General features: G+C 41.3%; 1 protein-coding gene across 7 annotated transcripts in view; it reads left to right on the forward strand.

Moving 5' to 3' along the window:
* PAX8 (paired box 8) overlaps positions 1-6,474 on the forward strand; it is a 40,701-nt gene extending 34,227 nt beyond the window's left edge. For 4 of the 7 annotated variants that reach the window (XM_082255587.1, XM_082255592.1, XM_082255588.1 and 1 more), the window contains 2 exons: positions 3,294-3,383; positions 6,243-6,474. In XM_082255587.1, coding sequence (XP_082111713.1) covers positions 3,294-3,383; positions 6,243-6,319 — 167 coding nt within the window. In that variant the 3' untranslated portion in view covers positions 6,320-6,474. The remainder of the gene's footprint in view (positions 1-3,293; positions 3,384-6,242) is intronic. The other 3 variants (XM_082255589.1, XM_082255593.1, XM_082255590.1) reach the window with 1 other exon arrangement.
* The last annotated feature ends 7,808 nt before the right edge of the window (positions 6,475-14,282 follow it).

Consider the following 14,282-nt stretch of genomic DNA (forward strand, 5'->3'; position numbering starts at 1 on the left):
AGAATGCTGATTTCCCCCCACCCACACAGCTCACAGCTCCGGAACCTGCTGAGCCAGCGTGTTACTGTGTTACCACGGAGATGCGCTTAATGCAGCGTTAAAAATATAAAGTACTTATGCCCCCTCCCCAGCCACACACACCCGCACGCACACACTCCTTCCTCTCCTGGAGCGTGAAATGAGATTGGTCAAGATAAATAAAGAGAAGCAGTTATAGTTTAACTCTGTGTGTATATGAGACAGAACTGTTCTCAGCTCCCAGTAATCTGCATAGCCATTTATCCTTCATGTAGGCATGTTAGGTTAATCCACTTAGGGTGCAAGTTGCCTTGGGAAAAATAATGAATACATTTTTTAACTATTTTAATATATTACTCAAAGATTTAGTAAGAGTCATATATTATAAAAATCTACATTAAATATAGGTTCAACTACAGTACATGTTATGCTGCGTATGTATTGGTCTGGCAACATGAACAATGTTGTTTCGGTGTTGAATATAATTAATTTCAAGTATATATGCTTCACCTTTAGAGTTGAAAGTTGTCTATCATCAGCAGGAATATCCATTATATTGAAATAATAATGTTGCCCAGTTCTTCTAAATAAGAGCGAACCAGGAGTTGCTTGGCCCCTTAGGAAGCAATACTCGACTTTTCACAAAGTCAAGTGCCAACACAAGCACCCCACTTTCCACCATGTCCACACTGAATTATGGGACGAGGAGTGGTGTGCTGGTTCTTAACTTTACTGAGAACTTAAATGTGGAGTATGAAGTCTTGTCTGGGGTCACTTGTTCTGGTGACAACTACAACTGTCTAAGAGGGGAATTCCTTTACGTTGGAGACATTTTATCCATTTATCCTTCACGTAGGCATGTTAGATTCGTCTACTCAGGATTCTTTGGGAAAAATAATGTAAATTTTTTTTAATCGTTTTAATATATCATTTTTTTGTACAAAGATTTAGTAAGGCTCATATATTGTATTAATCTACATTTATACAGGTTCTACTGTGTGGTATACTATTTATGTATTGGTCTTGCAACATAAACAATGTCATTTTGGTGTTTGGTAGAATTATTTTACAGTATAGGTGCTTCACCTTTAGAGTTGAAAACTGTCTATTATTAGCAGGAATGTCCATGATTAATCATGTCGTTGTTTGTATTTTGGAATACCAAGCCACCCTAAGTTGATAGCAGCGCTTTTTACATAATTTGAATCCCACTAGGATTTCTTGTTCTAAGTTTCAACCCAAAACAATAATTCAAGCTTTTATTTATTCTGTGACCCCAGACAAATTCATCAATAATTCATATGAAGTATTTGACAGGGACAGAATTGATCAGACTAAAGCCCCGTACACACAATCAGATTATCGAACGATCTGTCGTCCGTTTTTTGTGGCATGCTAGTCTGATGTGGAAAGTGAAGAGGTTATTTTCATACGAATTTTCCCGTACGACAGAATTCTACTTCAGAAGTGATGTCATGTGTTGGATTGCTTTGTATGTGTTCTTTCATCTCTGAGCATGCCTAGTCTTGTTCTTAAGATTTTTTTCCGTCTAAATCTGTACTAATCAGATGAAAATCGGACGTTGTATTACGGACGTCAAAAATTTTAAAGCCTGCACATCAGGATTTTGTCAGCCAAAAAGTCAGAGTTGGCTGTCGAAAGCACCATACTAAGAATCCGAAAATCGGCAGATCGGTCGTCGGACAAATTTTCCCTACAGATTTTCTTATCGTGTGTACGGGCCTTTAATCTGAGCAGTAATTCTAAATGGTCTGTCCGCGCAAATGAAATTTTGAAATCTATTGGGCTGCTCAACATACTGGCTTTTCACATCTACTGGACAAAGCAGATCTTCCTGCATCTAGTTTTTAGCTCTGTTACTACACATTTTACAGTTTTAGGTGTTCCTAAAATTACATTTACTATTTTTTCCCCATCATCAGTAGATGTTCACTCATCTAACATAACCTTTTTTACACATCAGAGGACAAATTAGGATTCGTGTGACAAGAAAATGTTCCTGGAAAAAGAAGTGGTCTCAGTAGTGTTGCACAGGAAACCAAATATTTGATGCCACAGGGCTTCAGTAATGGAACCGTGGCCCTGGTGGTCCCATCCACATTATGGCATTCCCAATCCTCCTGTTGCATGTTAAATGCATACAATGTAAAATACATTAGAAACCCAACCAGGAAGAGTAGAACCTTCTAGTAATAGCTATGGCAGATGTGCAGACCTTGGGATTCTAGTACAGATAGCTTACCACAGGAGGGCCTGGGATTTTAAGGAAAACAAGCTTGTGGTGTAAGTCTTCAGCATTTACCAAAAAAACAAAATGTCAGGTTTGGGTGGACTGACTTCTTATGGCTATGGCAGGAGTGGACCTAGGAATTCCAGCAAGGAGATATAAGACCCTAGCAGGTGTTCCAGTATTCTGCTCTTCTTACCCTTCAGTATATACACATAATGGGACAGAGGATTGGACGATAAGACAGATTTCATCTGTTTACATATAGTAGCCTTTACAGTGGTTTTGGAAAATTTCTGTTTTCCGTGAATACTGTATTTAGTTAAGAATTAGATAATAAAGTGTATCTAAATCATAACAATGAAATTCCCTAATTTGCCTCCTTTTTTCTGCCAAATATTATAATAAAACATTTTGATATATATGTTCGGTAACACCTGTTGGTCCTGCCGGAAATCCAATGACTTCTTTAGGTAACCTGAGAATGCTGCATCTGCTGCACTGAAATCCCAAGCAGTGGTATTTGCCCTGCCCAGTTCTTATATGTGGACTACAGAACGTCTCCCCCTTATGTTATGGAAACAAGGAGAAGGAGAGATGTTCTGTAGTCCAAATCAGAAGCAAGCAGTCTAGGGTGACAACAGTGCTCCTACACAAATACAGTACAGTGAGTGAACATAGTCGCCCTAAAACAGGAAGTGTGTTACCATCAGCATCGCCATATGAAAATATAGGACAAGAAATCCTAAAGAAAGAAAAGGAATGCAGCCACAGCTTTAAAGGACTAGTAAGCTGCAATTTATTACATTTTGTGTTCTTGGGCTCAGATAAAATATAAGCCTTGCTCCTGCCATCAGGTGACTTCCTGTATCATAAAAATAGTTCCTACTAGACTTTTGCAGGGGTCTGCAGATGGGTGTGCAAGTTGTCCTATGAGTGAGTTATCAGCCGCATTGCATAGTCACACTGTTAAGGTAAGATCTTCTACCCGCTGTTCTGTGTGACCTGACAGCTCTTGTTTTCCCAGCAGGAAGCGATTACTCTGGTAATGCATATAGCCACGGGGCTTACGCTGCATACGGAGACAGCTGGCGATTCCCTGGTTCCAGCCTGCTAAGTAAGTACATTGGAAATAATAGGTTTTGTAGCACATTTATTCGAGAGAAAAAAAAGGAGAAGCAGTGACATTATTTTTCAAGCACAATGCTCTTTCTACCAGCTTTCCTCACTTCCCGGTACTGACTGTATCTAATATCCAGGTATATGTTGGCTACACTATATACAGGCTTATTCAGGAAGACAATATGTGGTAACCCAAAGCAACCAATAATCATGTTTTAACATTCTGTTAACCATACTGAAACGTGATTTGTTGTTACAGTTTACACTGTCCTATCTAATATCTCAGAATTAGGTAGATTGGTAAAAAAAAAAAAAGTACAGCAATGTATTCCTAACCATTCATTTCTTCGTCAAAATGCCCCCATTTCAGACAGATGTCAAAAGTCTTACTATCATAAAATAAAAATAATTATTAAAAAAAAAAAAAAAGCCTGCTAATACTACTCCTAAATCACTAGTTGACTACTTTGCCAACAATTGTTAATTCTGAAACCCAGGAAACCTATATGCCATACAAAAAGAGACATGGCTGTTGGTTCTATCACTCCAGCAAGAAAATGGCCTATTGTGTGTTACAGGGCCCCAGAACTGACATTTATAAAAAAGGCATTTTTTTATAGACTTAGCTCTGACCAGCACAAAAGAATCTTCATTGTTTAGTATAAACTACCTATAAGACAGCCAGTACACTGCAAAGTTTGTGTTGTCTGAAAGATTTTATCACCAAGGATCTTCAAATCTCTTGAGGGACTTCAGTGGCAAGACTTCTGTATTTACAGTAAGTTCCCAGGATCCACACCTTTAAATAAAAATGAAGGTGTAGGAAAGTCCTAGTTTCTCTGCTGTATTTATATTCCATTTCATATTGTGGAGAATGCCCAAGGTGGGGGAACATGCCAAAAGTGGGCCAAGCACCCAGCATTTAAATGTACACAACCAGCAAGATCTCTCCACTGAAGTCTTTGTTATATATTAATGCCTATAGTGCTATTTATACCACCAGGTTCCATGTATAATCAATTCTGGTTCTTTAACTCTTTACTGCCCGAGCTAGCAACAGTATTTTTTTCATTTTGCACAAACATACAAAAAATGTGTACATAAAAATGCATTTAAAATCCCCAAATAATATGTATGTTCTGAAAGCAGGGATCCTGTAAAATAAAATGGTGGTAGTTGCAATTTTTTTTGTCACGTAATATTTGTGCTACAATTTATCAAATCTATATATTCAGTAAAATACATACAGTATACAAATCATACATTATACAATTCTCTTGAACAATTTTCCTTTAGATTTACCAAAAACATATAATATGTGGTCAAACCTGAACACTTTCAACTTGTATGCAGTCAGGCAGGCCCTTGCACTACATAGCTATAGGTAAATCTAGGGGAAATTGAATAAGAAAATTATTTAATGTATGGCCACCTTTACTGTTTTCAGCCTTACTGTTCCTTTTCTTTGGGAAGTAGCCACAGTCTGAGTAGTGAAGCCTGTCCCCTGCCAGCATACTTTCAAGCAGGAACCTTGTTCTCTGTGAAAGCCGTGATCTATCTGTAGAGTCAGTCCTATAGCTCTGTGTTTAGAAAATCCAATGCTCCCTGCTGATTACAGGGGTCTAGCTCTGACTCAGCGGGGAAGGAAGGGGGGTGGGTTCAGACTACTGCCGAAAGACCACTGCTTTCCCTCAAACAAAGGTTTTTCTCTACAAATCAGATGGGATTAAAGGATAAAATCACCTTTAGACCCTGTATTTAGGGTGTAACATGTAACTTGTTCCAGCTACCCCCCCCCGCGCCCCCCCTTTTTCTGCACAGGTGCCGTCACATTTAAAATTGCCCACCCACACAGCCGCGCCATTCATTTCATGAGCTGAACTCAAAGTTCTAAGACATTTTCTATGTACACAAAAGGCCTATTTCTCTCAAATATTAATCTGTGTTAGTGAGCACTTCTCCTTTGCTGAGATAATCCATCCACCTCACAGGTGTGGCATATCAAGATGCTGATTAGACAGCATGATTATTGCACAGGTGTGCCTTAGGCTGGCCACAATAAAGGCCATTCTAAAATGTGCAGTTTTATCACACAGCACAATGCCACAGATGTCGCAAGTTTTGAGGGAGCGTGCAGTTGGCATGCTGACTGCAGGAATGTCCACCAGAGCTGTTGCCTGTGAATTGAATGTTCATTTCTCTACTATAAGCCGTCTCCAAAGGCGTTTCAGAGAATTTGGCAGTACATCAAACCGGCCTCACATCCACAGACCACGTGTAACTACACCAGCCCAGGATATCGACATCCAGCATCTTCACCTCCAAGATTGTCTAAGACCAGCCACCCAGACAGCTGCTGCAACAATCGGTTTGCATAACCAACGAACTTCCGCAAAAACTGTCAGAAACATCTCAGGGAAGCTCATCTGCATGCTAGTCGTCCTCATCAGGGTCTCGACCTGACTGCAGTTCGTCATCGTAACCGACTTGAGTGGACAAATGCTCACATTCAATGGTGTCTGGCACTTTGGAGAGGTGTTCTCTTCACGGATGAATCCCGGTTTTCTTAGACCTTTGAGTTCAGATCATGAAAAATGGGGGCAAAAACAAGTGTTGCATTTATAATTTTGTTCAGTATATGTGCATTTATTCTTTTTTTTCTTAAATGTAAGCTTATCCTTTAGAAATATAACACTGCCGGGCTGTGTCTAGCAATTTCCAGATCAATAGCTTTGACTGACCCATTTTTATGTGCTTTTGGCTTTTTGTCATGTGGTCTTCATACTATGTGTAGATGGTTGACCAATGAATAATGCACTAAATAACAGATTTCTCCCCTTATGATACTTTTCAGGTTCTCCCTATTACTACAGCTCTGCTGCAAGAACTGCACCCACCGCAGCCACTGCTGGAGCATACGACCTCCTGTAGTTTGATTAAAGATTACGCCTTTCACCATAGCCAGGCCCTGGGAAAGTGACCAAAAAAGATGCCAACATGGAGGCACAGTGACAATGGTACTATGGACAAATCTTCAGTTATCAGTTATCCATTAATACTACTCCTGAGAAGAACAAAAAAACAAACATACTTTTAGAAAGCTGGCTGGCAAAGTTACACAGCAGGACCAGAGCCGTACTTTCCATCGCTCAACAGTTTTGTATGCTTTACCCCAAATCCTACATTGCACTGTGCACAAGGACAAGTACAGGGGAGTCGGTGTCAATGAAAGCTTTTGGAGCAGCTGTTTGCTCATATCTGTCACCAAAGGTTGAGTTCCTGTCAAACAGCAAGCCTGCAAAAAAGAGTATATAATTATTGACACAGTATATGCATTTACTGGTTGTTGGGTTTTGTCTGAAGTTCCCTTTTGTTTTTTTCATTTTTTTTTTCAAGCATACATCCCTGCCTTTTAAAATTAAAAAAAAAAAAAAAATGTGGCCCACTACGGAAGTCTCTGGTCTACTCAAACTATGTTTGCTGACATTGCTTCTATTTTGGACAATCCCTGCACCTTTCTGGATTTGGAAACACAATCAGGATTGATAATACAAGGACATATACTGTGCACAGCATAGGAACCTATGAAAGGTTCTGTATATGCAATCTATTTAAACTAGAATAAGGTTTGTATACGGGAGTAGAATGCAGGTGCCATAAAACATCCCCACCTAGTGTGCAAAGATCAAAATTGCAGGGCACATTGTGTGCGCATGTGTACACACAATCTTCTGTCACAATGTTTACCTCATGCCTGAAGCTGGGCATCATGTGTGCTTTAGCTCTCCCTCTGCAATAAACTTGGGATCTCAGAGGTCAGTGCCAGTGCACTGTACCCCTAGTTCTCACCTAATGCCAATGCATGGAATCACCTACAGGACCACAGGGATACAGACAGGGTGGTGCTTCCTCTGCACTACTGTACTTTCTCCACAATCTGTGTACATACCTGAGTTACAAATACTGTGTACATAAATTATTTGTATAATAAAATATTTTAAATAAATAAGCATGAACTACACTTGGTTGTGCACTGTGTCTATTGTAGAGGAATATTGCATATGGATTGAAATGTTCTTTTCTGTCCAGCAGGTTTCTTTCTGTGTTTAATAGGCACTGCTTTGCTAAAATGTAGAAAAGAAAAATGTTTACAGAGTTGCATAGCTTGGTACCAAATCTATGCACACACCGCTGAATGAGTCAGATCAGTATCCCCCTCACTACTGTGTTTGGATAAGGCCCTACAGAGTTTCAATCAGAGAGAGACAGTCTGAAATTAAACAGCTTCAGTGCTTAATCCAGGGGCGGACGTACAGGGGTCGCAGGGGTTGCCATGGCGACCGGGCCCCATGCTGCAGGGGGCCTGAGAGGGCCCCCTGTATGTATAGAGACTAGGATCGGCAACCGCAGCTGAGATCGAGCTCCCCCGATCCTCCCGAAAGAGCTGATCGTGATCACATTGGAAATTGGAATGGAAAGTAAAAGCAAACCACAGTGTGTGCTGTGCTCTCTGCCTCCCCCTACAGTGCAATACCCGGCAGGAGGTTACAGGTCGGTACAGTCCTCTCTCTGCCGTTTTTAAAAGGCTTTCTGTATGTATGTGCATTATGTATGTATGTATGTGTGTGTATGTATGTATGTATGTGTGTATGCATGTGTGACTGTGTTTATATGTGTCTGCATATGTGCATCTATATATGTATGTGTGTGCATGTTTGTATGTTTGTATGTTTGTGTGTTTATATGTGTATGGATATATGTACGTGTGTGTGCTTACATGCCAGTTGTGTGGTGGACACTTATCATCTAGGAAGCAATGTGTGGTGTGCTTGTCATCTGGGAGGCGTTGTGTGTGCGGGCACCAATCCTGGGGGGTGCTCTGAGTGGGGAGCTTGTCAACTGTGGAGTGCCTTGTGTGGGGTGCTTATTATCTGTGTGTGGGTTGCTTGTTATATGAGGGGGGCTGTGTGTGGGTAACGCGTATCAGCTGGGAGATGCCTGTCAGCTTTGTGGGACACATCAACTGGGAAGTGTATGCTTTTATATATATATATGTGTGTGTATATGTGCTTATATATGAGTATGTGTGTGTGTGTGTATATGTGCTTATATATGAGTATGTATATGTGTGTGTATGTGTGTACATGTGCGTTTATGTGTGTGTGTGCACATTACTTTTAATCCTGACCCCATATATGTGTACAATCAGAAGTAATTTTTTTTTTTCAGGTTGTTCATAGTACCAGCAAGAAAATGCTATTCCTCTGAAAAACGATCCATACTCATATCGCTTTCAGAGGCATTTGACAGGCGGTGAAAAGGCAATATGTTGCTTCCTCACTGCCTGCTTTAACCCCCTAATGCAGGGGTGGGGAACCTGCGGCCCGCACAATCATTGCGTCCGAACACCCCCCCCCCCCGCCGCCCCCGTGCCGCTGAGCCTGTGTATGCCAGTGGAGCTGTCAGAAGGAGCCAATGGCTCCCTCCTGACAGTGTGAGTCACAGAAAAGCTTCAGAAAAGGGTGGACCCGGGACGCAGAGCAGTGCGCCCCGGGCCCACCCATTTGTGTGACAATAGCGAATGAAAATTCACTATTGTCACACAGATCCTCCTCCTAACCAATCAGGAAGCGGGTCCAAGACAAACAAACACATGCCATTGGTCGAGGAGGAGGCGGGAGGACTCGAGGAGAAGCCGCTGCTGCAGGTAAGTGCACTGGCTTTCTGCATTGAAAGGGGGCACGCTGTGGTCAGTCTGCATTGAAAGGGGGCATGCTGTGGTCTCTCTGCATTGAAAGGGGGCACGCTGTGGTCAGTCTGCATTGAAAGGGGGCACGCAGTAGTCAGTCTGCATTGAAAGGGGGCACGCTGTGGTCAGTTTGCATTGAAAGGGGGCACGCAGTGGTCAGTCTGCATTGAAAGGGGGCACGCTGTGGTCAGTCTGCATTGAAAGGGGGCACGCTGTGGTCAGTCTGCATTGAAAGGGGGCATGCTGTGGTCAGTCTGCATTGAAAGGGGGCACGCTGTGGTCAGTCTGCATTGAAAGGGGGCACGAACATTGCACTTGCAACTGGCCCTGGCGTTCCGCCACCAGGCTGGGAGGGAAGTGCCCCGTCCGGGGGGCCCTTTATGGTTTCTTGCATCGGGGCCCTGAAGGTTCTAGTTACGCCACTGGCTTAATCTTTAAAGTACTGATAAATTAAAGTACTAAATCCAGCATCAGTGATACCTTATATTAAAAAACACATGTTGAGGAGGAATAAAAAACAGCTTATGCAGCACATATTTGCAATACATGCACATTTTCCCATGTCTAATCTCTTTATTGACCCTAAGAGTACAGAAAACTACCCGTTGATCTGCCAGAAATCTTAAATCTAAAATCACTCAGCTCTTAAAGTGTTACTAAAACCACAACAGTAAAATCAGTCTGTACAGTATATTCAGTAAAGCATGCTTGTTATACTCACTGTGGAACCTAAGAGGGTAATCCTCCACATTGTGTAAAAAGGCTGTCTTCTCTGATCCTCCCCTTCTCCCACAGTACCCAAACCATCTCCTGATAAGACAGCGCCTTTGAAGTCACTCTGCACATGCTCAGTTTGGCGTGTATAGCTAGAGAGTTTTTTTTTTTTCTTGGGAGGGTGCATGTCAGCACAGGGCCAATCAGCACTGTCCAGACAGAGAGTCAGGGGTCCTGCGGCCTCATGGGACGCACAAAGTAGAGTAAAAACGCCACCTGCAAGCTTTACCTAGACACTTACAGAAGTCACAAGACTACTATATACCTGTGACGAGAAAAGGTATTTAGCAGTTTATATTTACTAAAATAATTGCATTTCCATGTTCTGTACTGTGGGGAACCAGATATGGTGAATGCAGGCTCCTGGGTTTAGTAACACTTTAAGCCCTGTTGTGACAACACACAGCATTTTTGTGGACTGAGGGGTTAATTTTATAAAGGCAAATAGACTGTTCACTTTGCAAAGGAAGAGAATGAGATGTAGCTCTGCTGACTTCCAACACCCAAACTCGGGCAAGCCAAATTGCTTCTTTTTTTTCTTTGATCGGGTATTCTTCAAAAACTGAAACTTCATCCCATTACCAAGCTCTCAGGTTAATTCCTGTGCAAAGTGCAACTTCCTATTTGCCTTCAGTAAATTAACCCCTGAGTGTCTTTTGCTAAACTACTTAACCACTCTCACTATCAGATTTCTACAACATAAATGCTGTAGTCCAAGCTATGAACAAGTAGGAATGTTTGAGATAGCAAAGGAAACATACAGGAGGACACGGGGCAGCCCTGAATTTCTGACGCGATCAACAGGTTTCTTTTGCACATATCAAACAGATAAAACAAATTCTTCCAATGGTATATAACAGGCTAAAGGCAAGAAAGAAAAGTAAATGGTTAGGCTTTACATACACGTTAAAGTTTCTATAGCTAGTAGTAGTTAGTTGCGTTCAACTGTATTTGTTGTATTTGTTTGTATCTGTAATATTGAAGACCTTATCCAAGCCACTTCTTTAGTTGCAATGAGTGTCAAGAAAATACCCCGGCATTCAAATTCACATCTTAAAATGCCTTAATCCAATCACCATGGAATGTGTAGATGTTCATTGTCTAAGAACCGGATGGGAGGTGTGAAAGTTGTGGTATCACCTTGTTCCAAATACATAACCCCACTGTTGATGCCATGAAGGCTTCATAGGTGTTAGTTTCTCGATATAATGTACAGTACATGGCTAAAGGTGTGAAATATTTTTAAATAACTGGGGTAGAGATGATGAAATAGCATTTTATGTGGTATACAGATGGTATAAAAGCCCTTACCCCTATTCTGAGATGGTTGTTCCATTTTTACTTAAATGGCTTATTTCATACCTCTTGCGAACTAGTCTACCGGTCTGTTTAAAATGTGCACCTCACTGTCCTCCAAAAAATGCCCCTTTTCTTTAAAGTGGTTGTAAATCCTCACATATACCTGGTGACGTGAATAGCCTCAGATGATACTCAGAGATTATACAAATCCTCCTACATACGTTTTACTTGTATATCTGCTGTCTTTCCCTTTCTACACTCTTTGGAAAGTGCAGATTGTGTTAAAAATCTTTCTTCCTCTTTCAGCAGTACATAGGGGTGGGTGGGGATACTGGACTTACACTATGTGAGAGCTGATTGGAGGAAAGGGACGCACCTCCTACACATAGGCAGAGCTGTAGTCTGAATAGACAAGCTCCCTGCAAATTTCCCTCTAAGCACCCTCCCTGACACAAATTGTCAGTTACTGTTATCTCATGTGTCTGTGAACTTGTCAGAAGTGACTCATGCTGATAACAGAGGAACGGAGCACCAGAGAGAAATGACACTTAGAGCTTTGGAGAGAGATGAGTAAACACTTCAAATATATATGCTTAGTTCAACTTTGATCAATGGGATTTACAACCACTTGAAGATCACTGAATCTTGGCTTGTAGAACTTGCCCTCATATATTTGGCCATTCATTTATGGAGAGGTTGTTCTCTATCCGCAATGTACAGTTCTTTGCATTTCTCACTAAACTGTCCTGCATACACCAAGGCACTTTTCTTGTGTTTGGGTGTTGGTTCTTTAGGATGTACAAGCTTCTGTCTAAGGCCATACCTGATTCATTTTCTTTTGTTCAACCAGTGAGTAGAAGTGGGAATCCCTCCCAAGAAGCTAATGTATTTTGATAGCATAGAGGCTTCCCGCTGTCAGAATACTGTCATCAGCGGCACTGATCAAGCAAAAGATTTCCAACAGGCTGGATGTACAGAAGTAGATTGAAAGAGAGATAGACTTCTGTACAACCAGCCTGCCCATAGATCAATCAAAATTCAGCCGAATTTCGAGCAACCTATTGCTGGATTAAGTGTATTGTTAGGCTTGAAGGACACAGTAATTTCTTAAAGAGTTTTTCTTAAACTCCAGCTATCTATAGGATGGCTATAATACTCCATGTGTTCTGCATCTCCCCTTTGTTTGAAGATCCTGTGTTTTTGTTTGACCTTGTGGATGTCCCACAAATGTTCAAAGCACTCCTGAGATGTTTCTGCTCTTTGTCTTTAGACTTTCTATGTGTTGTTACCATCTCAGCCCCCTGTTGCAGAGTCCAATTATTATCCCCAGTTTGTCTTCCAGTGGGCAGCGGGAATCAAAAAGCAGATGCTGGTCTGTGTGGGTAGGTTTTCCGTAGACCTCAATGTCCAAGTCACTCCTCTAGGTGACAGGAAGTCCAAATATAGTAGTTTGTTATTATTATTTACTGTATAAATGTTTTGTATTGGTCCACAGGAGTTAATCTGTTCACTCAGCCCCCGTTCACACTGGGGCGACCTGTCAGGCGACCTGGACCGAGGTCGCGGTGCGAGCAGCGCGCCGCGACCTGTGAGGTCGCCCCGGGAAGTAGCGTCGCCCCCAGTGTGAACGGGGCCTAAATGTGGTATATCTGATGTTATAAACTTGACCCACTTTTTTTTCACTTACCTAAACCAATTGCTTGGTATTATTCCCCTAAAAGACTTCAAGGCTCTCTTCTCTACCTCCTCCATGTACAGGTTAGCTACAGGCAATCCCACAAGACACCCATGTTTCTTTCTGTAGAAGTTATACTTGTACTTGAATAGGTGATGTTACGACCAAGATCCAGCAAGGAACATACTTGGTATGGTTCGACCTCTGTTTGACTGCCAAGAATCTCAATAGCCTCTGCAGTTGCTTTACAAGTGAAGAAGGATGTGACATCATAAATCACCATATATAAATCATAAAACAACATCTTCTTGCTTTGAGTTGAATCCATGTACCTTGTTGACAAATTCTCAGTTCAGAATTCTGGTTTTCTAGAAGAAACGCTCCACAGAAGTCGGTTGTTAGACTGGCTTCTGTTGAACAGAGCAAAATTTGACTGGTTCAGCTCAGTACATGTGTACCTGGCTTTTCTTTCTCAGTGACAATGGCTTCAGCAGACAGGATGTGATGTAAATTTTGCAAAAGGGATACAGATGGCAATAAAGACCTGACAGGGGTCCTAGCTCCTACCTACTCTACTTAACCTATCCATATACAGATATCAATATTAAATACCTTTCAACCACTTTCATACCGGGCCTATTTTGGCACACCTCTCCTACATATAAAAATCATAATTTCTTTGCTAGAAAATTACTCAGAACTCCTAAACATTAAATATGCTTTTTTTTAGCAGAGACCCTAGGAAATAAAATAGCGGTCATTGCAACTTTTTTTGTTACACGGTATTTGGGCAGCAATTATTCATATGCGTTTTTGGGGGGAAAAAAAGCAGTTTCATGAATAAAAAAAAACCAAGACACTAAAGTTAGCCTAATTTTTTTCTATAGCGTGAAAGATGATGTCACGCCGAGTAAATAGATACCTAACATGTCATGCTTAAAATTGTGCACACTCGTGGAAATGTCGGTACTTAAACATCTCCATAGGTGACGCTTTAAAAATGTTTACAGGTTACCAGTTTAGAGTTACAGGGGAGGTCTTGGGTGATACCTCAATGGGTGGTTTGAACGCCGTTTACATATGTGGGGGCGATGAATGTATGTGTTCGCTTCTGCGTCCGAGGACGTGGGGACGATTGCTCTTTACAAAAATTTTTTAATTGTCTATTTTATTTTAATTTTCATAATTTTACACTTTCCTTTTACATTTTTTTTTTTTTCTGATCAATTTATTCTTATTACAAGGAATGTAAAGATCCCTTGTAATAAGAATAGGGCATGACAGGTCCTCTTTATGGGGAGATGTGGGGTCTTTAAGTCCCCACATCTCTCCTCTAGGCAGGAAAGACTGAGATAAAAAAAAAAAAACATCTCAGCCTTTCCAGCCGAGATCTCGGC

Source organism: Pelophylax lessonae (assembly GCF_965119305.1).
Source record: "Pelophylax lessonae genome assembly, chromosome: 4".
Lineage (NCBI taxonomy): Eukaryota > Metazoa > Chordata > Amphibia > Anura > Ranidae > Pelophylax > Pelophylax lessonae.